Source organism: Papio anubis, chromosome 1 (genome assembly GCF_008728515.1).
Source record: "Papio anubis isolate 15944 chromosome 1, Panubis1.0, whole genome shotgun sequence".
NCBI lineage: Eukaryota > Metazoa > Chordata > Mammalia > Primates > Cercopithecidae > Papio > Papio anubis.
This window is the reverse complement of record NC_044976.1, coordinates 199,753,691-199,777,195: the sequence shown is the minus strand read 5'-3', so window position 1 is coordinate 199,777,195 and position 23,505 is coordinate 199,753,691. Positions and strand designations below refer to the sequence as shown.

Below are 23,505 nucleotides of genomic sequence, written 5' to 3'. Positions count from 1 at the left end.
GGTGAGTTTAGACAAATAACAATCAGTCTCCCTTTTGAAGTGAGCAGGGACTGGACTGTGCCTTTGAACAGGGTCTATGAGTACCCCAGTCCTGTCCAGACTCAGAAGAGAAAAAGGAGGCCCCGAGGTCATGCCAGGAAATGTGATTCGGCCAACCATGTTTTGCGTGCCTACTCTGTGCCTGAGGGCTTTCGTTCTATCTAATACATGGGACCGGATCACGGATAGGCAGCTTCGAGAGGCATATGTGAACACCAAAGGGGCTCTTGGCTTTCTGTGTCATTTCCATAGAGTTCTCCTTCAGTTCTTAGCCACGTGCGTTGGGGCCATGAGTGCACTGAACAGCACAGTCTCCCAGTAAGACCACAGTGCGGTGGTCAGCGGCAGAGACTCCAGAGGTGGACCATCTGGGCTATTTCTATTGCTACCAGTTACAAGTTCTGTGACCTCGTTAGAGGCTAAGAGTTAAGGCACATCCCTTAAGCGCTCTGTGACTCAGTTTCCTCTTCGGATAAATGGGGGTTAAGAATAGTGCAGATCTCATAGGTTTGTCATCAAAGAATAAGTGAATCAAGTTATGTAAAGCAGACAGAACACAAGCCTGGACATAAACACGTAGAGCCATATGCATGTTGGTTCTACAAAATAAATATACATGATTTGCTTCTATTTATTGATAAATAAATAGGATGTTTACCTTGGTAACACTTCTGGAGCTGGGCTCTGGAAGTGTGACCTTGAGAAAGGGGAGGGGGCAGTAGGACCTGGAGGGCAGAGTCCCCACAGCTCAGGAACCACAGCGCTGACCTTTCCCTTGTTTCCACGGGGAAAATGAAGAGGATGGTACCAACTGCCTGGAGGCCACGATGGGACCAGCCGTGTCAGGGCAAGGCAGGTAGCGCCCTGCCCTGTCTTGACTGCAGCAGCTGAAGGGGAATGCAGAGCATCTTTCCTGCTCCCCTGCAGCTCCACCCCCGTCCTTTCCCTCTGGTCTCCTTTTCCATGTTACGTTCTGCATCTGCAAAGGTTCCTGTCTCTGTCATTAGCCCAACTCTCCTTGTGAGATGAGGAAGCTGAGCCCTGTGCCCTTGTCACTTACTTGCCCCTGGGCGGACAGTGGCTGGGCTGCATTATTTCTCTCCTTCCCAGCATCCTGGTATCTGTGTCTCCATCCTAGCTACCCTTTTCCTTATCTCTTCCTTTTCTCTCATTCTTTCTCTCTCCCATCCTGGTGTGGGCGGGGATGCAGGGAATTCTAGGGATATAATTAGTAGCCAGGGAGAAAGCAACTCCAGCCTGCCTTGGTTTTTTCTTGGACCAGTTGTGGCGAGATAGGACCAGCACTGTCTGTCCATGGGATGCAATGAGCACCCCAGGGTTGTGGGAAGGGATCAGGACCCCGCCGGTGGACCCTCCCTACTGCCTCTGACCCCAGATATACTGTGACACACTCTCTCCCTGTCCCCAGCACACACACACAAACTCGGAGTAAGCACAGAGGGCCTGATGGGGGAAGAGAAGGAGCCAGGTGTGGGGTCAAGCAGAGCAGGGCTGCGCAACTTCGGCAAGTGACTGGCATGCCTGTTAAAGCAGGTAATGGATTGCACCAGTGATTCCAGCCCTGTGCAGTGTGTTTCTCAGGATGATGCACCCGCCAGGCAGAGCAAGCTGCTTGGGATGGGGAGGGGAGCCTGTGACCCGACCCATGCCCCTGGTTGTGGAGGGGTGAGCAGAAGACAAGCAGTTGCCCGACCCCTAAGCCTGTCTTATAGGCGTAGCTCCACGTGGATTTCGTCGATGTCTTCATCCTCCTAACATACAACCTTGACATTGCTGCCAAGGAGCTGCTGCTTAAGCGGGATTCCTGTCCTGGGGTGGAAGTCTTCAGGTCTCTCCTCCACATCCACGGTCTGGGTTCACCTTGTGATGTGACACTTACCTTTTCATTGGGGTTGGAAACAGCCAGACTCTTTGGGGCCTTGCAGTCTTCTGGCTTCACCTGAGATTCTCATTCTCTCTGGCCTGTGGTCAAGGCCTTCTAGAGATCAAGACGGGGCCTGTGCCACTTCCTTTTTGTTCATTTGCTTCTTTGGGCTCCCAATAATTTTTTCAGTACTGAGATAGGGTTACAAAAATGGTAGCACATTTTTATGTCCAACCAATTCTGTGTATCCCTGAGACCATGTGTTGAAGCTCACTTGTATATAAGTGAGTTTATATACAAGTTGGGGGCATCTTATAAGAACAAAGGCCTACATTCCAACATCTTGGGGATCGAGAGGTCTGGGCCAAGCGCACACCCTACCTCTGCACGTACACACTCACTCACATGCGCACACGTTCCTCCGGCCTCACCAGTGTAGGACCTGCCTGTACCTCAGGCTGCCGGAAGGGGCTCCTCACCCTAGACCTGGCCCAGGCATTACGGACGCTGTCCCTCTGTCTTTTCCTTTTCTCCCTCATCATTTTCAAGCAAGCACCTTCAAGACTTCAACTTTCTCTGTGTGCTGCCGGGATGCTGTTGACTACCTTCAAGCCCTGAAGAGTCATCATCCCCCTGTGTCATTTCATTTCCCCACTCATTCACTTGCTCACTCACTCTGCAAGACGTGCCCCTGGGGCCAGACACCGTTCTAAGCCCTGAAGATACAGCAAGGAACAGGACAGACAGTGTGGACCTTAGACACACTTTTTCTTTTAACCCCTCCCTAGGGATTCACCATAAATGACAGAATCCCTGCTGACTTCCTCTAAAAATATTCAGAATTTCATGTTTGCACTTTAGCAGTCAGACTCCTTGGTCCTGCCCTGCCAGGCCCCACACTCTTCTCGATTGCTTTTGGGGGAGGGGCCACTTGGCCTCAGCAACACACATTTCTAAGAATTTATTTTAGGCATGGAAGAAATGCCAAGTCCATGTATATTTCAGTGGTCAGCTTCAGCCTTTTTCCATCTCCCCAAGCCTTCTCTGTCCTCCACCTTATTCCTCCTCCACAGCCGCCTCCTCACCACCACCATCTGCGTGGTCAGAACTTGAGCACATCCGTGGAAAATCAGAAGCAACCACAGAGCTAGAAAGACCCAGCCTTCTGGGGAGTATTCATTCCTGCCTATGTGGGGTGCGGTGTGGCACGGGGAAGAGAACCCCCAGCTCCTTGGTGTCCAGTTTGCAGGACCTTGAGCTCCTTGGTGTGCCAGCTTGCGTGACCTTGAGAAAGTTCTCTTCCCCAAGCCTCTGTGTTCACCTGCAGAGCAGGAGTCCAGTAGCCCTGTGCTTGGCTGTTGTGAGAATGAAACTGGACCCGAGAATGCTCTCTGTAGTGGTTGATATGATGAAGAGCCTCCATGGGGTATGCCGGAGTGCTGCTTTTCTGTCAAGGACATTCTTGGAGTATAATTCTTGAAACCTAGATGACGGAGCACCCTTTTTAAATTTTATTATTATTTTTTAAGAGACAGGGTCTCTGTCGCCCAGGCTGGAGTGCAGTGACACAGTCATGGTTCACTGTAGCCTCAACCTCCTGGGCTTGAGCAGTCCTCCCACCTCAGCCTCTCGAGTAGCTGGGACTGTAGGCACGTGCCACCACACGATACTATTTTTTTTTTTAATGTTTTGTAGAGATGGGGTCTCACTATCTTGCCCAGGCTAGTCTCAAACTCCTGGGCTTAGGCAGCCCTCCTGCCTTGGACTCTCAAAGTGCTGGGATTACAGGTGTGAACCACTATACCCGGCCAGCATCCTTTTTATCACTCAGATTGCTCCCTACGTGGCTGGTGACATGGTCCCTTTCTCCGTTGCCTTTCATGGAGGAAGGACTAGGGTGGTCCCTGGAGGGCGGGAGAACGTGTGCCATGGTACATGGTTTGGCAAGTTGAGGGCATCGGTGGCCTCAGCCGGGGCCCAGTGAACAAGAGGAGGCAGACCTGGGGAAGGAGCCTGAAAAAACAGCAGCCCAAGCGAAGGAAAACTGAAATGGACCCGATTTGATTGCGATTGAAGAGCTACAGAGGGTGTCACTGGAGCAGTAAGCGGGGAGGGAGAAAGCTGTGAAGTCGTGGAAGAAGTTAGCAAGTTACCTGGGTGGTCCCTCCCATCGCAGCGGGTCACTATGCGTGAAATGGGGCCTCTCCTCACCCCCACCTTCCTCCTCGTCAGGTTCCACGGAAGTGGGAAAAACACTTCTGCCGTCCTTTTGGTACCCAAGCAGAGGCTTTAAAAATACAAACTTGTGAGAAATAGACACAGTGCCTAAATGAAATATAAACTGTGGTGGCTACGGCTGCTGTTTCGTAACAGCCATCTGTACGTCGGCTCCCGGGAAGGGGACAGAAGCCTGAGATGAGGGATTAGCAATGCTGTCGTGGGTGTGATCAGATACCATTTATGGGGCATTACTAGAAATCAGGCACCATGCAAGCCATCTCATCCCACTTAATCGTCACACCAGCTCTGTGAATTCCACACCGTGGCTGTCTTCACTTTACCAACAAGGAGACCAAGGCTGAAAGAGGTGCGGTAACTTGGCCGAGGTCACACATCTCATGAATCCAGGAGCTGGAGCCTAGTCCAGGAGCTCAGCTTTGCTGGACAGCAACTAGTTCAGAATAATAATGGGAGGCTTTTGCGTAATAATTTACATTCCTCAAAGTACTTACGATTGTCTTATAATTAGTCTCAGAAGGTAAATAAGGCTAGGTAGCTAGGCAAGTTACCAGTGAAAAAAGTGAAACCTAGAGACACTGCAGCTTCTCAGAAGTTCAGATAGATAGTGAAAAAAACCAGGAACAGGATCCAGCCCCACCACCCACCAGCCCCATCTGCAGGTAATCCGTATCTCATCCCTACAGACAGCACTGCGTTTTAGCTTTGTACTAAGGATGAGTGAAATCTATGGTTTGGTTAGCAGAGTATTAATATCTTACTGGATGAGCTTTCTAATGAGCAGCCTGGACTGAAGAGAACCATAGCACACATAGGCATGGCAGGACTCACAAATTGCCACGGATTAGCCCTGTCCCCTCCTGGCCTTTTAGTTTATTGCTGCTAAGGGAGTCAAATCACAAAGGGGCTTTCTGTTTGCAGGTGTTCATTCATTTGACTGATGTTTGACATTAGAGGATTTGCCCTGCCGTCATCCCTGTGCTAGGCACAATGTTTGCAGCCCTTCCTGTGTTATCTTGCTGTTTACATTGAGCCCCAGATCTGGCTGAAGGGGTAAAAATCCTTCGTTCCATCTGTATAAACATGCATGACCTGATCTCTGCCCACTGACAACATCCAAACAGTCATTCATCCACATGACATAGAATGTCAAATGCTGCTACTCCACATAGAGGTGGGACCCCCATGGGAGGAGGTACATGTGACGGGGATTTTGATTGGAGGGTCCTCAGGCCAAGCATGTGGCAGTATAGTGCTCACCTTGGAGAAGACTCTGCCAGCCTTTATTTTCCGCTCCTCCATCGTTAACTTCGTGCCCTCAGAGATGGTCGAGCCTACCTCTGCCTAGCAGAGCACTCCCGAGACATGTTTTTAAGAAGGTCGTCTGCAGGTGGAAGGCACTTGAGTTGGCCAATCACACAGAAATGAAATCTTACATGTCGTGTGAGAATGGCTTTTTTATGTGTACGGGTGCCTTGTATGATAACTGATTTTGAAGGTTAGCTGCCTTTAAATGGTTGGTACATTGGGTTTTGGGGGCATTGTCACTCATTTTCTGTTCACCAGCCCTTTGTCACATGACCTCTAGTCAAGGTTATGGATTTAATATCTATATTACTCAATTGATTCGCTTTTTTTTTTTTTTTTTTTTTTTTTTTTTTGAGATGGAGTCTCTTTCTGTCGCCCGGGCTGAAGTACAGTGGCATGATCTCAGCTCACTGCAACTTCTGCCTCCCGGGTGCAAGCAATTCTCCAGCCTCAGCCTCCTGAGTAGCTGGGACTACTGGCACGTACCACCACGTCCAGCTAATTTTTGTATTTGTATTACAGGGTTTCACCATGTTGGCTAGGCTGGTCTTGAACTCCTGACCTCAGGTGATCCACCCACCTTGGCCTCCCAAAGTGCTGAGATTACAGGTGTGAGCCACCATGCCTGACCAGCTTTTATTTAAACCTTTAGGGACTCCATACAACTATTCTGTGGTTCATATTTCCTGTGAACAACTTCAGCTCAGATGCTGATTCTAAAGCTATTTTCTTTTTATTGCTAACTTCTTTGCCAACCACTGTGTTGTGTTAGCATGAGGAATACCTTCCAAGTGCACAGACACACGCGTGCACATGCATGCAGAGTTTATCTTCTCTGTTCCTAACAAGAAAGCCCTGCTGCTTGATACATTTATGCAACTGAAGCTGTACTTGACGTTTTCTGGCAGTTTCTGCATGTTTTCTAAGGGCTCTACGGAATGGTTAGCCACTTCAAATGTCCTTGGTTAGAAGATACCATTTAGGAGGTTAACACTAATCTGAACATAATTTTGGAATATTCGTAGGCATGTAGGTCAGACCTGTGCAGAAAGGGGAAGCCTTCACACTCCTCACAGCCATCCAGTGAATTAGGTGTAAGTTATTTCACCTTTCTACCCAGATTGAAAGGTGCCAAACCCAGTGGTGTCCGGAAGTGAGCCAGGACTCAATCCCGAGGGCACCTACCACTGTGGGAATACCCCGATAGAGCTGAGAATCAAGTTTGTTTATTTTGGTCACTTAGTCGTGAACAAAGAGGTTGAACAAGGGAAAAAGTCTTTGAAGCACTCAGTGACTGAGTGGCTGAATTCTACAGTTGTGACTTGAACCCCAGGTGTTTACTAAGTGGACAATAGGCTTGTCCTTCATCTCAGCCCCATGGGGGAAGGAAAAAGGGATGCGAGAGAAATGGTGATTACTTTAGCTGAAGATAAGGACCAGATGCAGCTGGCATTGAGCAAACAATGAGATTGGCTGTTTCCTACATTGTCCTTTTATAGGGTGTAACTTTGTGTCTGAAATGATAGGAATATTTTTGTGGTGTTGTAGAACATTCCTGTTATATTTTTGTACCTGTTTGATTTAGCCTGGAGATAAATGATTCCATCCTCTTAAGCCCTTCATTTAAAATATTGATTCTATCTGTATCGCAAAACGGCTGACAGTTTGAACCAAAAAATACCAGCGTAGGCAAAATGCAAAATGCCCTTTTCACCAACCCCTGCAAAACCAGTGCTTGAGGCCCTAAAGGGCTGCAGTTTAGAAGGCACATAAAGCCACCTTTTTTTTTTTTTTTTTTTGAGATGGAGTCTTGCTCTGTTGCCCAGGCTGGAGTGCAGTGGTGCCATCTTGGCTCACTGCAACCTCCACCTCCCAGGTTCAAGCAGTTCTCCCTGGGCCTCCCGAGTAGCTGGGACTACAGGCGTGCACCACCACACCAGGCTAATTTTTGTATCTTTTTAGTAAAGATTTGGCTCTTACCCATGTTGGCTAGGCTGGCTATGTAACTCCTGACTCAGGTGATCTGGGCTCTGCCTCGCCCCTCCTAAAGTGCTGGGGTGCATTACAGGCATAACTCCACTCATGCTCAGCCAGAGCCAATTTTCTTCCTCTGGATGTGAGGGTGGGGATTAGTCCCACCTGTGGGGTGCTCAGCTGGCCTCCAGATCTGAGTGAAGGGAGAGAGCAGGAGCGGCTCCCAGGACCTGCACTGCCAAGGCCTAAAGCTGCCATCTTGCCTGTGTGTGCGAGATCACGTGACCCTCTTACCCACTGTGGGGCGGTTCCCACTTGATCATAAAGAAACTGAAATGCAGAGAGGTTGTGTGTCCCGAATTCTCAGGCCATCTCTTACCTGGGACTCTGCAGGCCCACCCCCACTTGATTTCCTAGATGGCGTGGGCATCCTCAGGGACGTGACCGAGAGGTGTGCCCACCGTGCTGTCTTTCACTCCTCGTCCCACCCACCCACTCAGGCCTCCCCAGACGCACAGGTGTCCCTGGCTGATGTAACCTTGTCACCAGGCATTAGCACGGGGACTGTTGCCATAGAGACCCAATGCTTCCCACTGAACTTAGAAAAGATGCTCCTCCCCTTGGGTTGGGCCAAGGCCTCTCCCCTCCCCTTTGTCATCCAGTGGTCAACAGGTGTAAGAGGTAGACATGCTGTATACGAGGCTCCAAGGACACAGAACACACCAGCCTTGACCTCTGCCTTCACACTTTAGCTGGGGTCGGGGGACGGGCCACACAAGCAGACCAAAAACGAGCATGAGTGGCCGATGGAACAGCTGTGAACTGTGCTAAACCCAAGGAGAGGCACCGAGTCAGGGCTGAGATGGAGAAGCCGGCCTGGGGGTCAGGAGGGTCCCCCAGAGGGTGATGTTTCTTGAAGCTGGAGCCCCAAGAGGGCTTCCTTCCAGGAGGATCAGGCCCTGAGGTGGGAAAGAGCTTGCCACGGTCCAGGTCTGACACAGACTTCCCTGGTAAGCCTCCACAAAGGTCTGTCATCCAGGCCAGAGGCAGCGACTGCTGTGGATGGAGGCAATGGGCCTGCCTTGGCCGCCCTGTAATCCATTCCCCGTGCCCTGCACACCTGTAGGGAAACTCAGTTCAGAGCATGGAGGTGAAGGAGCCGGTAGAGCAAGTTAAATCCCAGCCAGGTCTCACCTGACTGCGGGAACAGCCACCAGATCCTCCCCCCAACCCCTTGTGCAGCAGATCGAGCCTGCTGAAGTTGCAAGAACATGGTCACGTGGTGCTCACAGCCCTTCACTGGCTTCCCGCACCCTTGGGCAAGTCTGAGCCCTGTGACAGCGACCAGGCCCTCACGCCCCACTGATGCCTCCAGCCCCACCCACTCCCCTTCCTGCTCAGTTGCACTAATTTCAAGGCATTCTCACTGGCCACAGGACCTCTGCATGAGATGTTCTCACTGCTGGAAATACCCTGAAACTCCCCACTGGGGCTGATGGCTTTTCACCAGTCACCCTTTTAAGCCCATCTCAGGGAGTGCCTCCAGGAAGTCTTTAGGATCCTGCCTCCCCTGAGGCCTGGGTTTGGGGGCCCCTCTCGTGGGCACAGCTCTCCTCCAAGCCTGGCTCCTTGTCTGCTGCCTGCTCCTCTTACTACCTGGTCAGCTCCTGGCGAGGGAATAGCGAGTCTTAACTCCTTTCTACTTTCAGGATCCATATGGTGCTCAAATGCCCATTGAATGAGTGGTTTCCCTAATTGCCCTTGCGTTATAATCCCCTTTATAAATGGAACATCTCCTTTTCTAGTCACTGCTGAGGAGAGGGAATCTGTTTCCTCTCTTGGGGATGGGGAGAGAGGGGATCCCTTTGGGGGACTGGGCATTACCAAGCCACTATACATGCTGCCCTGGGTCTGAGGGAGTGGGGAACCGAGGTAGGTGGTGTGATGGGTGCCTTGACATTAATTGCCTAGTGGGGCGGGGGAAGGAAGGGACATGGCAGAATGAGTTTTGTCTGGCAACGCACCATCAGCATGCAGAACCCTTCACCCTAGCCCAGACACCGAGGTACACCGAAGCAGCACCTCCTCTTCCTCCTCCGGGTCTCCCCACCTCCTCCTTCCCAATTCCACTCTGCCTTTGATTTTTTTTAACCCACATGGGTTCTCCATTCTGCTTCAGAGTTACTGTAGCTGTGCATTTTCATCCTGAGTTATTCCCAGCAACACGTGAACACTGTGGAGGTGGAGGGAAGTGTTGGGTTTGGAAGAGGGAGGAGGATGGGAAGACCATCCCATGACTTCAGTTGTATGTGGGTACCATGTGTAGGAGAGCCATGTAGATGGGACAGAAGGGCTGCTGCTAATAACCGCAGCAGGTGCGCTCAGGCTGGCCTGGGAGGAAGGCCTCCCCAACCGTGAGTCACTTAGAGTGGATGCCCTTGGGCTGCATCTTTCCAATTCTGAGGTCCCGTTCCCTCAGTTGCCAAATGGGATGATGCCTCATGTAGATGTTATGAGGATTACATGGGTGATATCTGGGAAAGCTCTCCATAAACAGATCCCAGTCTTATCTTGGCTGGGGGTGCTGCCCATACCAGGGCCATATTGTTAAATGGTCCTTGTTATTAACTTGTTGATAAGGAGTGGCTGTATTAGTCCATTCTCACGCTGCTATGAAGAAATACCTGAGACCGAATAATTTGTAAAGAAAAGAGGTTTAATTAACGCACAGTTCCACATGGCTGGGAAGACCTCAGGAAACTCACAATCATGGTGGAAGGGGAAGAAAGGCACCTTCTTCACAGAGCAGCAGGAAGTAGAAGTGCAAGCAGGAGAAATGCCAGACGTTTATAAAACCATCGGATCTGGTGAGACTCACTGTCACAAGAACAGCATGCAGGACCCGCCCCCATGATCCCGTCACCTCCCATGAGGTCCCTCCCCAACACGTGGGGATTACAATTCAAGATGAGATTTGGGTGGGGACACAGAGCCAGACCATATCACTGACTCCTGAATAGCATTTCTTTCCTGCCTTCCCTTCCTCCTTCCCTCCACAGGTCACAATGATTCACCTGTGCCAGGACTTTTCAAATCCCAGTAATCACAGCAACTCAAAGAGGCCAGAGAGAATGCTTGTAAATCAAAACCAAACAGTTAAGAGGGAGCCGGCTGCTTCCCAGTATCTTCATGAAGCAGCTGGCCCAGGCCAGGGGTTGCATGTGAATTCATTTTGAAATGACCTAGGAGGCAAAATTACTTTCAACGTAACTTTAAGCAGAGAAAATTCCATTCTGCTTCGTCAGCATGATGTAGCAATTAAAATGCTGGTTTTCCTCCTCTTTGAGCACTATCCTTGAATAATTGATGGCTACACCCACCAGAGGCTGCAAGGCTGTGCTGAAATAAAATGATTTTCATTAGGAGTAGGTGTGGAGCTTCAGGCTACACCTGCAGAATCGGCCCTCATTCTTACTGGCCTCATCATCATGCCAGCCAAGACCTCTTCCTCCAAGACCTGTTTGGTGCCCAAAGAACAGTTGGTGGAAGTGATGTATGTGGTGCCACTTTATCCTCCAGGCCTCTGTTGCTTCTGTAAAATGCAGACAGAGTCTTCCTTGGAAAGCTCTCGGCCTGGCTGTCAATGAATTTCTGTTGATGATATCTCGATAAAAGTTACCAAGCCTCGGGAACCTCCCTTAGGGCCAGGCACCAGGCGAGGTGCATTATTCACATGATCTCATTTATTTCACGCTGCATGACAGCCTTTCAAAGTAGGTATTTCTGTGTCCATTTCTACAAGAAAACTAGAGCTAGGAGAAATTAAGCAATTCGTCTAAGACTGTGCAGTTAGCTAGAAGTAAATTTAGGGTGTCAGAGCCCCAAATCCATCAATCTGATTCTAAAACTTGGGCTGTCTCATGCACATTATCTCCCTTTATTTTTCTGCAGAAACTTGTTTTTCAGAAACTAAATCAGTAATAAAGGAAGGTTGGAGAGAGTGATGATTAAAATCTGAAGAATAAGAACAACTTTTGTTAGAAATCTATATACAGGTGGGGTGCAGTGGCTCTCACCTGTAATCCCAGCACTTTGGGAGGCCGAGGCAGGCCAGTCTCTTGAGGTCAGAAGCTCAAGACCAGCCTGGCCAGAGATAGGCAAAACCCTGTCTCTACTAAAAATACAACAATTAGCTGGGCGTGGTGGTGGGCATCTGGTAATCCTACTACTCAGGAGGCTGAGGCAGGAGAATCGCTTGAACCCGGGAGTTGGAGGTTTCAGTGAGCTGAGATTGTGCCACTGCCCTCCAGCCTGGGCAACAGAGACTCCATCTCAAAAAAAAAAAAAAAAAGAGAAGAAAAGTCGATATACAGATGCAATAGAAGCAAATTTTGTCTCCTACAAATCTCTACATATAGTTAGCCTACCTTAGGTTACTACATAGAATTGTAAGCCATAGCTCTTTAAAAATATGTGTGTGTACACACATGCAGAGTCATGCTTCACTTAATGACAGGGATACATTCTGAGAAATGCATGTTAGGTAATTTTGTTGTGCAGACATCATGGAATTTATTTTACAAACCTACATGGTACAGCCTCCTACAAACCTATACTATATGGCATAGCCTATGGCTCCTAGACTACAAACCTGTGCAGCATGTGACTAGTGAATACAGTACAATAGACAAGTGTAACATAATGGTAAGTATTTGTGCATCCAAACATATCTAAACATAGAAAAGGTATGGGAAAAATACAGTATTATAATTATATGGGACCACCATCCTATATGCAGTTATTGTTGACTGAAACATTCTGGGGGGGGGGGTGTGTATTCAGAGGGCTGCATTCATCAAAAATTGTGAGGTTTTATCCTATATGTGAAATTATCTAAATAAGCCCCTTCAGATTTAGTCCATAGTCACCACAGAGTTACTGCATAGGGAATGCTTAATGAAAATTGCTTTTTCCTAGGTGGAATTTTTCAGGCCCCAAGTGGTGAAAACGTTTTACTTACAAAACCGCTTCAACTTACCAGAAAATGAAAGCCAGAAAGCCGTAGCCACGCCCCTGTGTTAGAAACTCCACGTGTCTTTGCATCTCCTCCCTGCCCTTATGTGCCCTTTCTCTTCAGATCAGTATTTACCGAATGTGCCAGATTTGTAAGAACTTGCATTCTGCCCCACACTCCCAGGGAAAGCATGGCGTCTGCAGGGGAGGGAGGAGCCCCGTGTGATGGCGTGGCAGGAACAGGAGGGGCTGTTCTCTGCTGTCTGGGGGAGTGCCTTTTGTTTTTAATTGTTTTATATATAAACGTATTTATACATCGATGTATTTGTAATATCTGTATTTTTAAATGCATATATGTGTATGTGTGTGTGCCTGTGTATGTGTGTGTACATGTATGTATGTGTATATATGTATGTGTACATATATGTGTATATATGCATGCTTCCTTCCTTGTACAGAGAAGTACTCCAGACTGGCAGACGGTGCTTTTAATTTGTATGTCTAAATATGCATATTTTAATTTTAAAACGTTGATGTATACATTTATACGATATATATCTCTAAACATACACATTTATGTGTGTGTGTACATCTCTAGTTAAGACTCGGCTTGTGCCCCGAGTGTGTGAAACTCCCCAGACCGACACGGGTTCTGTGCTACGCGGGTTCTGGCGAGCAGGGACGCGACTGCGCCCCCCGAGGGCTGTTCTCTGGTCTGGTGTGGAGATGCAGGCTGCACCTTGCACTCCGGATGTCGGGGCCGTTTGTTCCCGTGGTGTCCGGGAGGAGCCGCGCTCCCACACACACAGCAGGAGAGCTGGCTGTTTTGGAGCAAAGGGGGTTACAAAAGCTACGGGAGCCAGCACTGTCGGGTGGTTGCAGCAGCTTCTGGAAGGTTGGAGGGGAAGACGGTAGCATTGGAGGCAGCGGGGGCACTCGGGCAGGGACGCAGGGATTGGAAATGCAGCCGTTCTGGTGTTGAGTCAGGGTGTGGCGGCCGTGCTAAGGAACGCTCCGCCTGGCTTTGGGTTTCAGGTCCCACCCGAAAGATGCCCCCCAGCGCCAGTGCCGTGGACTTCTTCCAGCTCTTTGTCCCAGACAACGTCCTCAAGAACATGGTGGTGCAGACAAACATGTACGCCAAGAAGTTCCAGGAGCGGTTTGGGAGCGACGGAGCCTGGGTGGAGGTGACGCTGACGGAGATGAAGGCGTTCCTGGGCTACATGATCTCCACCAGCATCTCCCACTGCGAGTCCGTCCTCAGCATCTGGAGCGGCGGCTTCTACAGCAACCGCAGCCTCGCCCTCGTCATGAGCCAGGCCCGCTTCGAGAAGATCCTCAAGTACTTCCACGTTGTGGCCTTCCGCTCCAGCCAGACCACGCACGGGCTCTACAAGGTCCAGCCCTTCCTCGACTCACTGCAGAACAGCTTCGACGCTGCCTTCAGGCCTTCCCAAACCCAGGTGAGGCCCGCGCAGGAGGTAAGAGCTCGGCCAGGTGTCCTCGCTCTCTCGGCCTAGCCTTGTCTGCGGCAGGGCTTTGGGGTGTCCTGCCTGCCCTGAGTTCACTTCAAGGTCACCTCTGCTATTCTTCCATTCCATTAATCCACATAATCCAAACGAGATCGAAGGGGAATAGTAATAATAGCTCCAGCCCTCAGAGAAGTCAGAATTCAGTGTTTTGCTCTGAGAGGCAATCTTCCTCCTCTTTTCTCCCTATCCTTCATTTAATTATACTTTCCAAATGATGTTTTGCTCAGGTGAATATTAATTTTATTGTCATATTCTCTGAGAATGACCTCACCTGTTGGCGATGAAAGGAGGCTAGAAGCGTCCTGGGTGGCAGAGGGAGTGAGCCTGGAATTAGAACCATTCTTCAGACTATCAGGGGTTACTTGTGGCCACACACAGCAGAGCCAGAGTCTTTGGATGAGGGTTTGGCAGAGTTCCGGGCATCACTGGTCTGATTCCCTAATACTTTCCCCAACCAATTCCAGAAGAAAATGTTCTGCCTACTCTCGGCTCCCGAGCCCCTCCCTGCCTTCCGCTGGTATCCACTTGCACCTGGGACAATAGCACCTGGCCCTGGGGAGACAGAACTCCAGAATCTTCCTCAAAAATTGCCCTGCTGGTCTAGCAAACCAATGAGATGGCTAATTTCCAGAGATGTCTGTAACCCGAACCAGGAAGTTCTTGGCCCATGTGGGCCCCATTCCCTTTGACTTGGTCTGTGTAGCAGCAGAAGTTCAGTTCAATTTTATGTATGTGTTTAAAGACCCATCGCACATCTCTCTCTCCTGTGCTGCTTCTAAGGCTCTTCTAAATAAACCTCCAATTCTTGTTGACATTCTCCTGTAGGTCCTCTCTCTCTCTATAGTGTGCCTTTCCCGCACACAGCTGAAAATCACAAGGTTTTGTGGGGAAGGTAGTGCCCTATTTCATGTCTGCTGGAGCCTTCCATTCTCTCTGGATCATTCTCCCCACTGTCTGGTGAACATGTTAGGCTCGTTACGATTTCCGAGTGTTTGCAGCATGCCTTCTGGCCCCTGGAACGCCTTGCCTTCTTCTCTCTGCTTTGCAAATGCATCCACTCTCCAGGGCCAGTGTAAGGCCCACAGTCCCATGTGGATTCCCTGCTATCTGAATTACCCCCAGTAATTGATGGGGCAGCCAGATGCCACTGTGCCTCATCCTCCAGTGTGTCATTTACCTTCCTAACAAGAAGTGGAGACTTGCGAGGACATGAGCCCTGCCCTATAACAGGCCCTGTGATAGGCCCAAGGACGGGCCTGAGCACATTATCTTTTCTTTCACTAAATACTTGCTTGGTTGAAAATGAAGCAAATGAGAGACAGTTGCCTGGATGCAAGAGAAAAATAACACATTCAGACCATGCTGGGGTCAAACATTTGGAGCGGTGCTGCAGAAGGCTCTGTGCACGCTGTGCCTAAGTATCTGTCAAGAGGTATCTGTAATATAAGTCCAGGGTGAGTGTCTGGCCTCTCTGACACACTTCAACACCCACTAGGAATTCTGAGATTTGTGGGCTCGCCTCTCTGCAGCTCCCAGGTACAGGTACCCTGAGGGGAGGCCCAGCAGCGTTGCTGAGCCCAGCTGGGTGGGCAGTGGCTGGACTGCAGGTGGGCAGGTAGGCAGGTGTCCGAGGGAGCAGCTCTGCCCTCCTTAGCACATGGCTCAGATGGGCAGTGCTGGGTTACCAGGAACAGGGAGAGCCTAGAAGGATGATCCTGTTATTCTGCCGCTCACTGCTTGTATTTGCTTCCAGGTGATGAGGCTTGCAGAAGCAGGGCCTGAGATGAGGCTTAATCTGGGGAAGGGCTCTCAGGTCATGTTTAGGGCTTTTTCCCCTTTACTTTTGCTTTCACGTTTCCACCTCTTCCTCCTCCCTCTCCTCAGGCTCATTCTGCTCTCCTTCTATTACTTTGTATTTTGTTTTTATTTTACTATATATGGGAAATTACATTTTCTTCCTGCTACGTTTTCTACTCGGTACTCCTCCGTGGCAGTGAGGATCCCAGCAGGACACAGATGCTGAGCTCTATCTAGAAGTCCAGCCGAAGAGATGCTGATGCAGGGACTGTTGCTAGGGGCGCAATCAGCATTAGGGGAGACCCTAAGGGAGCAGAGAAGGCTGTAGCCCAGGGAGAGGCCTCAGGGCAGGTGGGCAGAGCTTTACCTTGAAGAAGCAGATCTATGGCCACTCCTTGGAGCCTATTTTTATTATGCCATTTCTTTTTTCTTTATTGTCTTATCATTGGGAAAAGTTATATAATCATGTTATCAAAAAGTTGAAATAGAGGAAATAAGTTTGAAATAAGTTGAAGGGGCTGATCATAGGCCCCTCCCCTTACTCCCTTGCTCTCCGGCCTCTTTCTGATGACTCCCACTTGGCTGAGCAAGCCAGAAACTGGGGGCAAAGAAGCTGGGTGGGATAGTTTGTAAGAGGCTGACCTCCAGGCCTCAGCGCAGGGTCTGCAGGATGGAAAGTGACCCTGGGGGGCAAACACAGAACACCCAGCTCACCCCATCGTACAGCCTGGGGCATGAGGCTCTGGGAGAGTCAAAGGGTTGACTGGTGCCACGCAGCCTGTTGCACCAGCTCCGTGTCAGTAGGTGTGGAGCAGGGTAAGTCAAAGGAGATGAAGTCATAACGAGAGTACGGTTGGGTGTTTACTATGACCAGAACCTCATGCTTCCTGGGGCTTCTTGTACATCACCTGTGCCCTCCGTTCCCTGGAGCAGCAGCCTGCCCCATCTGCTGAGGATGCCCCGGGCTTTCTAGTTTGGGTGGGCCTGGCTCTCCCAGGGACTTGCAGGCCTTGTCATTCCCCAGGCTGCCAGCATTGGCCCGCCCTGCTCGGCTCCTGCATTTATGCTCTTCTCAGAGACACATCTGCCACTTAAAGAAGGAAGAGGGTTCTTGTCCTGATCCTTGATTGGAGAAGCTGGAGGCTCTAAAGGAGCCTTGGATTCCTAGCTTTCCTGCTCTGTGAAAATCCCTGTTGGACCCTGAAACATTCAGCTCACAGAGAGGCAATGATTTGCTTGTAAGCCTCAGGGCTTTCTGGGAGGGTCTTCCTCTCTGCCCGCAGACACAAGTCGGAGCAGTTCTCTTCCCATTGCCCTCATCAGGTGTGTGTATGGATCAGAATCCCAGGAATCATTCTGCACCCGTCCCTTACACCATCCCTCGGGGCTGCACTCCAAACACACAGCACACTCACCTCACACACTGAGCTCACTCACACCCTCCAGCCTGCAGTCTTGGGAGCCTTTTTTTTTTTTTTTTTTTTTGAGACGGGTCGCTCTGTCGCCCAGGCTGGGTGGTGGCCGGATCAGCTCACTGCAAGCTCCGCCTCCCAGGTTCACGCCATTCTCCGAGCCTCAGCCTCCCGAGTAGCTTCTGGGACTACAGGCGCCGCCACCTGGCTGGGCTAGTTTTTGTATTTCTTAGCTAATAGAGCGGGGTTTCACCGTGTGTTAGCCAGGATGGTCTCGATCTCCTGACCTCGTGATCCGCCCGTCTCGGCCTCCCAAAGTGCTGGGATTACAGGCTTGAGCCACCGCGCCCGGCCAAGGGAGCCTTTTTATTCCAGCAGCTGTGACCCTTTGGTATGAGTTTGGTCTTAGAGTCTTCAGAGGATTCCCAGAATCTAGCAGTAACCAAAGCAGCTGGGGGGTGTGTGTGTGTGTATGTGTGTGTGTGTGTGTGTTTCTACACAAACAAAAATGGGGAGACACTGCATCTCCTCAAAACTGGAGCCAGATTAATTAGAGAAATATTTTCGGGGAGGGATTATGCAAATCAATAAATGGATGTTTTGTCTTTCCCCTACCATACATAACCACCCTCCACACCTCAAACCACGCTTGTCCAGCACAGGAGGAGGCTCAGGAGATACAGTTGTGTAACAGAAATGCTGACCAATCTGTAGCCTGGAGGAGAAGCAAGTGGTTTTTCTGGCAGGCAAAGTTTTTGGAGCTTTGGGGAGCATGCCGTTCTGTGCTGCATTTAGTCATGACACGTTCAGAATTCATTTAATGATGGTAGAAAAGGAAAAAGATCATTGAGGGTCAGCAATTCTTGCTGGCCCTTTTGCTTTGATGAGGCATGTGATTAAATATAAATTTGCAACTGATCATATGTTCAATGCAAGTGGAACAGAGGTGCACTTTCTTTCTGAAGAGAATGAGAGAGGGCAATTTTCATTTTCTGTGGCCTCAGAGGACAGAGTAGGATGCATGTCTTCGGCAAGGATCATTGGGCAGGGAAAGGACAGGCAGAGGGCTTTTTTATGCCATCTTTTCCCTTCTCCATCTGCTCCCATTCTCCCACTGTGTGGAGGACTTGTCCATTGCACTTGAATAGTTCCAAATGGGGCTTTGAATGTTTAATGAGCTACAAAGAGCCAGCGAGTGCAAGAAGCCAGGCGTGAGGGCCAGGGGAGATGTTGCAGCCAGGCCAGCCTCCCAGCCTTCCCCTTCACAAGACAGGGGAGACCACATGTGATGTCCCCATGTGTCCATTAGTAGAAAAACTGAGGAGGCAGGTATGCACTGCTAAGACTGAACAATGTAGGGCTGTCACTTTTCAAAAATTGAATGCAAGGTAACTGTGCTTTCAATTTGCATTCAACCTCCACCCATCTTCCATTCCTAGAAGAATGGAAGGATATTGTCCACATCACACATGGTAAATATCCTCCGTTTCGTCCTTGGAAGACCTTTTTCTGCCATCACCTGGGAGCTTGTTGGGAACACAGTCTCAGGCCTGGCCTCACTGAATCACAATCCACATCTTAGCAGGATGCTCAGGTGACTAGTTTGTTGCAACTTTTTCTGTAAATAGCCAGACGGTAAGTATTTTAGACTTTATGTGGGTTGTGTGACTGATGTTGCATGTTGTCAGTTGTGCTATTGTAGCCCCAAAGCAACCACAGACAATATGTAAACAAATGAGCATGGCAGTGTTCCAATAAAACTTTATTTACAAAAACAGACATGGGCCAGACTAGGCAGTAATTTGCTGACCCCTGATCTACGGCATCGTGTAGAGTTCTGGGAATCATTGCCTGTACTCTTCATTTCTGTTCCCTACAGATGCACACTCTAATTCTTAATTAAGCTTGAGTTGGGATCAGGGAGGGAAGTGTAGCACATCCCTGAAATTTACCCTAAAGCCTCCCAAAATAACTTTACCTTGAAGAAGCAGATCTATGGCCACTCCTTGGAGCCTATTTTTATTATGCCATTTCTTTTTTCTTTATTGTCTTATCATTGGGAAAAGTCATATAATCATGTTATCAAAAAGTTGAAATAGAGGAAATAAGTTTTAAAATTGCCTTGGGAATCTTGTCAGAAAGGACACGACAACCCAGAGGAGAGCCAGAGGCTGTGCGTTGCAACAGGCCAACAGGGAACTGGGTCATTTGATGAATGATTTATTAAAAGAGGAGGTTCTGCCTGGAAGAAGGAGGTTGTGGGCTGACACGAGGGCTGTCTTGAAAATCCAAAAAAAAAAAATAAATAACATTTTTTTTCTTTGTTTCTCACTGGACAGAAGTCACATCCTTAGGTTTAAGTTAAATATAGATAAATTGTGGATCAGTGAAAGACTTTTTTAGCAGTTGGAACTTTCCATGAGTGAAAGGGGCTTCCATGAAAAGAAGTGGGTGCCCATCACCAGGCATGTCCAGCCAGAGGACACGGGACCTGTGCCAGAGATCCCGCAACCAAATGAGAGTTGGGACAAGGGACCTTAGGCCAATAATAATAACAATAATAATAAATTCCACTGATGAAATATCTTCTGTGTATCAGGCCTGGTGCTATTTTGCATGAATCTTACTGAATCCTTTCTTACTGCATCCTTTCTAGAAACAGTAGTGTAAATAATGATACTACCCTCCTATAGATAAGAAGGGTCAGGATCAGAGAGGTAATGTAACTTAGTTAAGGTCACAGAGCTGCTCAAAGGCAGAGGCTGATTTTGAGCTCCAATCTGATGAGCCCTCAAGCTCATGCTGCCTTCCGTGAGAGCCTCCGCTTTTTCCCTCCTGGCAGGTGCTACATGAACCCCTGATCGATGAGGATCCTGTATTCATTGCCACGTGCACAGAGCGGGAGCTGCGGAAGAGGAAAAAGCGGAAATTCAGCCTCTGGGTCAGACAGTGTTCTTCCACTGGCTTCATCATCCAGGTGAGCCCTGGGCTCAGTCCGAGGAGGGTCGGTGAAGAGGGTTGGGGAAGTAAATCGGGGGAACATGGGCTCATCTGGTACCCAAGAACGTACTCACATACCCTTTTCACTGTGTGTCCAAGTCCACCCAGATGCTCCTGCAGAGGCCAGGGCTGGGCTGCTCCCTCCTCCCCGAGGCAGCGGGTAGCCATCCCTGGAGAGGCTGCTGCCACACCTGGCCCCGTTCCCTGCACATTCTTCCTGCAGACTCAAGCCCATCTGGGTAAATGACTCATCAAGGCTCAGTCCCTAGCAATGTTGGCTAGAAGTGTCACCCAAACAGTGGGTCATATGAGGTGACTAACATCTCCCTGGAGGCTGTCCCTCAAGACTTACGGACTCGTGGCTTTGAAACTTCAGGCTGTCCCAGGAGGCCTCCCCACTCCCACCAGCTATCTGCCCAACCTTCCTGTTTCCAGGATGCCTTCTTCACAGACCACCACCAACAGCCTGCTGGTGAAACTGTGAATAGCCTTCCCCAGGAGCAGGTGCCCGAGTCATCGGCCCTGGGAACCAGCGTGGCCAACATGGGGGCATGTTTTACAAGAGGTGCCTGAGCTCTGCTTTTTGTGATGATACTCCCAGGAAAAGCATCTGAGGTTGAGCTGCCAGGAGCAGTAGAGTACACAAAGGGAGATGGTGGGGACAGATAAACACCAGAATGTGGTGCCTAGGTGACGTCTCCCTGCCTAGTTTTTCATCCGTGCTGCCGCAGTGACACCTTCTCTCATCAGACAGGCAGACCAGCCCTGTGGTGACAGCTGACCGCACGCTCACTCGCTGCCCTCGCTTGACCGCATCTCCAGGCCCCAAGGCACAGGGTTTTTGCACTTCCATCTTTCCCTGAACTAGAGCAGGATTCGTAGGAAGATTCCAGCGAACATCTCCCCGCCACATCCACTCCAGAACCACAGTGGGGAAAGTGTACTTGCTCCAGGAAAATGCTCCAAAACACCATCTCGGCTCCGTCTGCAGGTCTGAGGGACCTTCAGTCTGAGTTGGGGCCAGGATCTCAAGCCAGACTCTGGGGCTCTGCTTGTGCATAGGCATTGTTTGGGGTCTCGCCAGACTGGACCTATCCCAGAGCAGAATTCCCTCACTCCTGGAGGTGCAACCTCAGCTTACATTCTCCAGAGTCCTCTGCCATCTCTGTAGCGCCTTTTGTGATGATACGCCCATAGGGTACAGGTGCATCGGATTCATTTTGTATAAACTTTCCAAAGGGACATTCATTCATTCTTTCAGTAAATATTTACTGGGCACCTGCTACCTGCCAGGCATTGGGATATGCAGACATGGTCCTGCCATCCTTGAGGTCTGCCTAGGTAGCTTTATTGTTTGGTTTGGTTTGGTTTGGTGTTTTTGTTTGTTTGTTTGTTTGAGACCAGGTCTCACTCTGTCACCCAGACTGAAGTAAAGCAGCATGATCATAGTTTACTTCGCCCTCAACCTCCCAGGTTCAAGTGATCCGGTCACCTCAGCCTCTCATGTAGCTGGGACCATGGACGTGTGACACCATTCCTGACTGATTTATTTTTATTTTCATTTTGGTAGAGATGGAGTCTCACTGTGTTGCCCAGGCTGATCTTAAACTCCTGAGCTCAAGTGGTCATCCTGCCTCAGCCTCCCACAATGCTGGGATTACAGGCAAGAGCTCCCATATCGGTCCTGTGTGGCTTTGGAACAAATGTTTACATGCGGACCCTGTGTGCATCTGGCACCACTTCTTTCTCCTTCTACAGTTAGTGAGGAGCTAGAAATCACATCTGTCACCAGAAAAGGCCACAGATCGATCTCTCTCAGTTCAGATTCGTTCCCAATTTTATAAAATCTATCAAACCCACATCTAAAATGTAAGAAGTTTGGGTTGGTACCTTGAAGTTTCCTTTCATTTCTAAAACTCTTGATTCTAGGAGGTTTTGCAGCAGTGTGAAGGTTTGTTTCTAGAAGCCAGAATTGAAGCTGACAACTCCCAGTAAGAAGCAGTGTCGCTTCCACCATTGCCAGGGGCAGCCCTCAAAACGTGCTTAGAAGTGCAGAGCCAAGGAGGCAATTAATTACCCGGCAGTTTCAGGCTGTGCTGTGACAGGACTGGCATGAGAACTTTCTCAGCCCCCGTAGTCCCTCTCTTTGTTCCTAGGTCCAGCTGAAGGTGCCTGTGGCGGGCACAGAGCAGGGAAAGGACATCTCTGCCCATGAGGAGCCAGGAGATGCAGAGGAGGAGCCACATGGCCTGGGGACAGTTGTTTTCATAGTGTCCTGCCCCTTTTCGTGGTTCTCCAGGTGCTAATCTTGGTTTGACAGCTTTTGAAGGTCAGCAGCCTGGGCAAGCACAGCCCTGGGGCAGAACAATACCTTACACGTCAGAGCTTTCATACCCGCAGTTCCCTGATCCTCCCCACAGCCTTGTAAGACAGAGAGAGCAGGCAGTATCGATCCCATTTCTTACATGAGGTGACTTTGGCTCACAGGGCTTACCTGCCAGGCAGCTGGTCAGCGCAGAACTGGCTTCTCCCATGGGCCTCGACCTGCCTCTTCCCTCATCCATCCCCAAGGCATCCACAGCCCCTGCTCTTGCATTTACCTCCCACGTGAACTAGCTGCTCAGTCATTGCTCTGGAACATGGAGTTGTCATCTAGAAACTCAAGGGATGGAATTAGGTAACCAGTGAGGTCCCTTCTATTGCCATTCTATGATTCTCTTCTTTGTAAACGTCATATGTGAGGTTCTATACACAGGCCATTTTCTTCATTGTAGTTCCTCAGATGAATTGAGCTCTCCTGAATGACTTAGTGGAGAAGCTCAGTTGCAGCTGGCCGTGTTAAGGGTCATCTCCCGCTGTGCTGTGCTGTGCTGTGCTGTGCTGTGCTGTGCTGTGCTGCTAGTGCAGCACCTGCCCCACGCCCTCCTGTTTCTGAGGTTGGCTTTGGCCCGTAGGATGCAGGCAGCTGTGGTACGTGAAAAGATCGGAAGGGGCAAGTGCATACCTCTCCTTTTTTGGCTTCTCTGCCCTGGCCATGAGAAAATGACCAGGATGGATCACCTGGGTCCTGAAAACCTGGGAGCTTAGTAAATGTTTATTACATGGCATATCAATTTTGTGGTTGTTTGAGACCCACTGTAATTGACCCACGAGCCTTATCAGTTAGGTCTGCACAGCTGACCAGATAACTTTCTTCCAGCCACCATCTAATGTGGACCAAGATGAAGTGTTGAAGGGGTGGTGGGTGTCCAGGTGTGTTCCAGGAGAGCCCAAATGATGCATAGACGTTGTTGCCCCAGCTTTGTAG

At 49.6% G+C, this 23,505-nt stretch overlaps 1 protein-coding gene across 2 annotated transcripts in view; it reads left to right on the top strand.

Annotated features, from left to right (window-relative positions):
• PGBD5 (piggyBac transposable element derived 5) overlaps positions 1–23,505 on the top strand; it is a 101,532-nt gene that overhangs the window by 48,827 nt on the left and 29,200 nt on the right. For both annotated transcript variants that reach the window (XM_031659208.1, XM_031659210.1), the window contains exons 2-3: positions 13,493–13,920; positions 20,041–20,175. In XM_031659208.1, the coding sequence (XP_031515068.1) occupies positions 13,493–13,920; positions 20,041–20,175 (563 nt within the window). The remainder of the gene's footprint in view (positions 1–13,492; positions 13,921–20,040; positions 20,176–23,505) is intronic.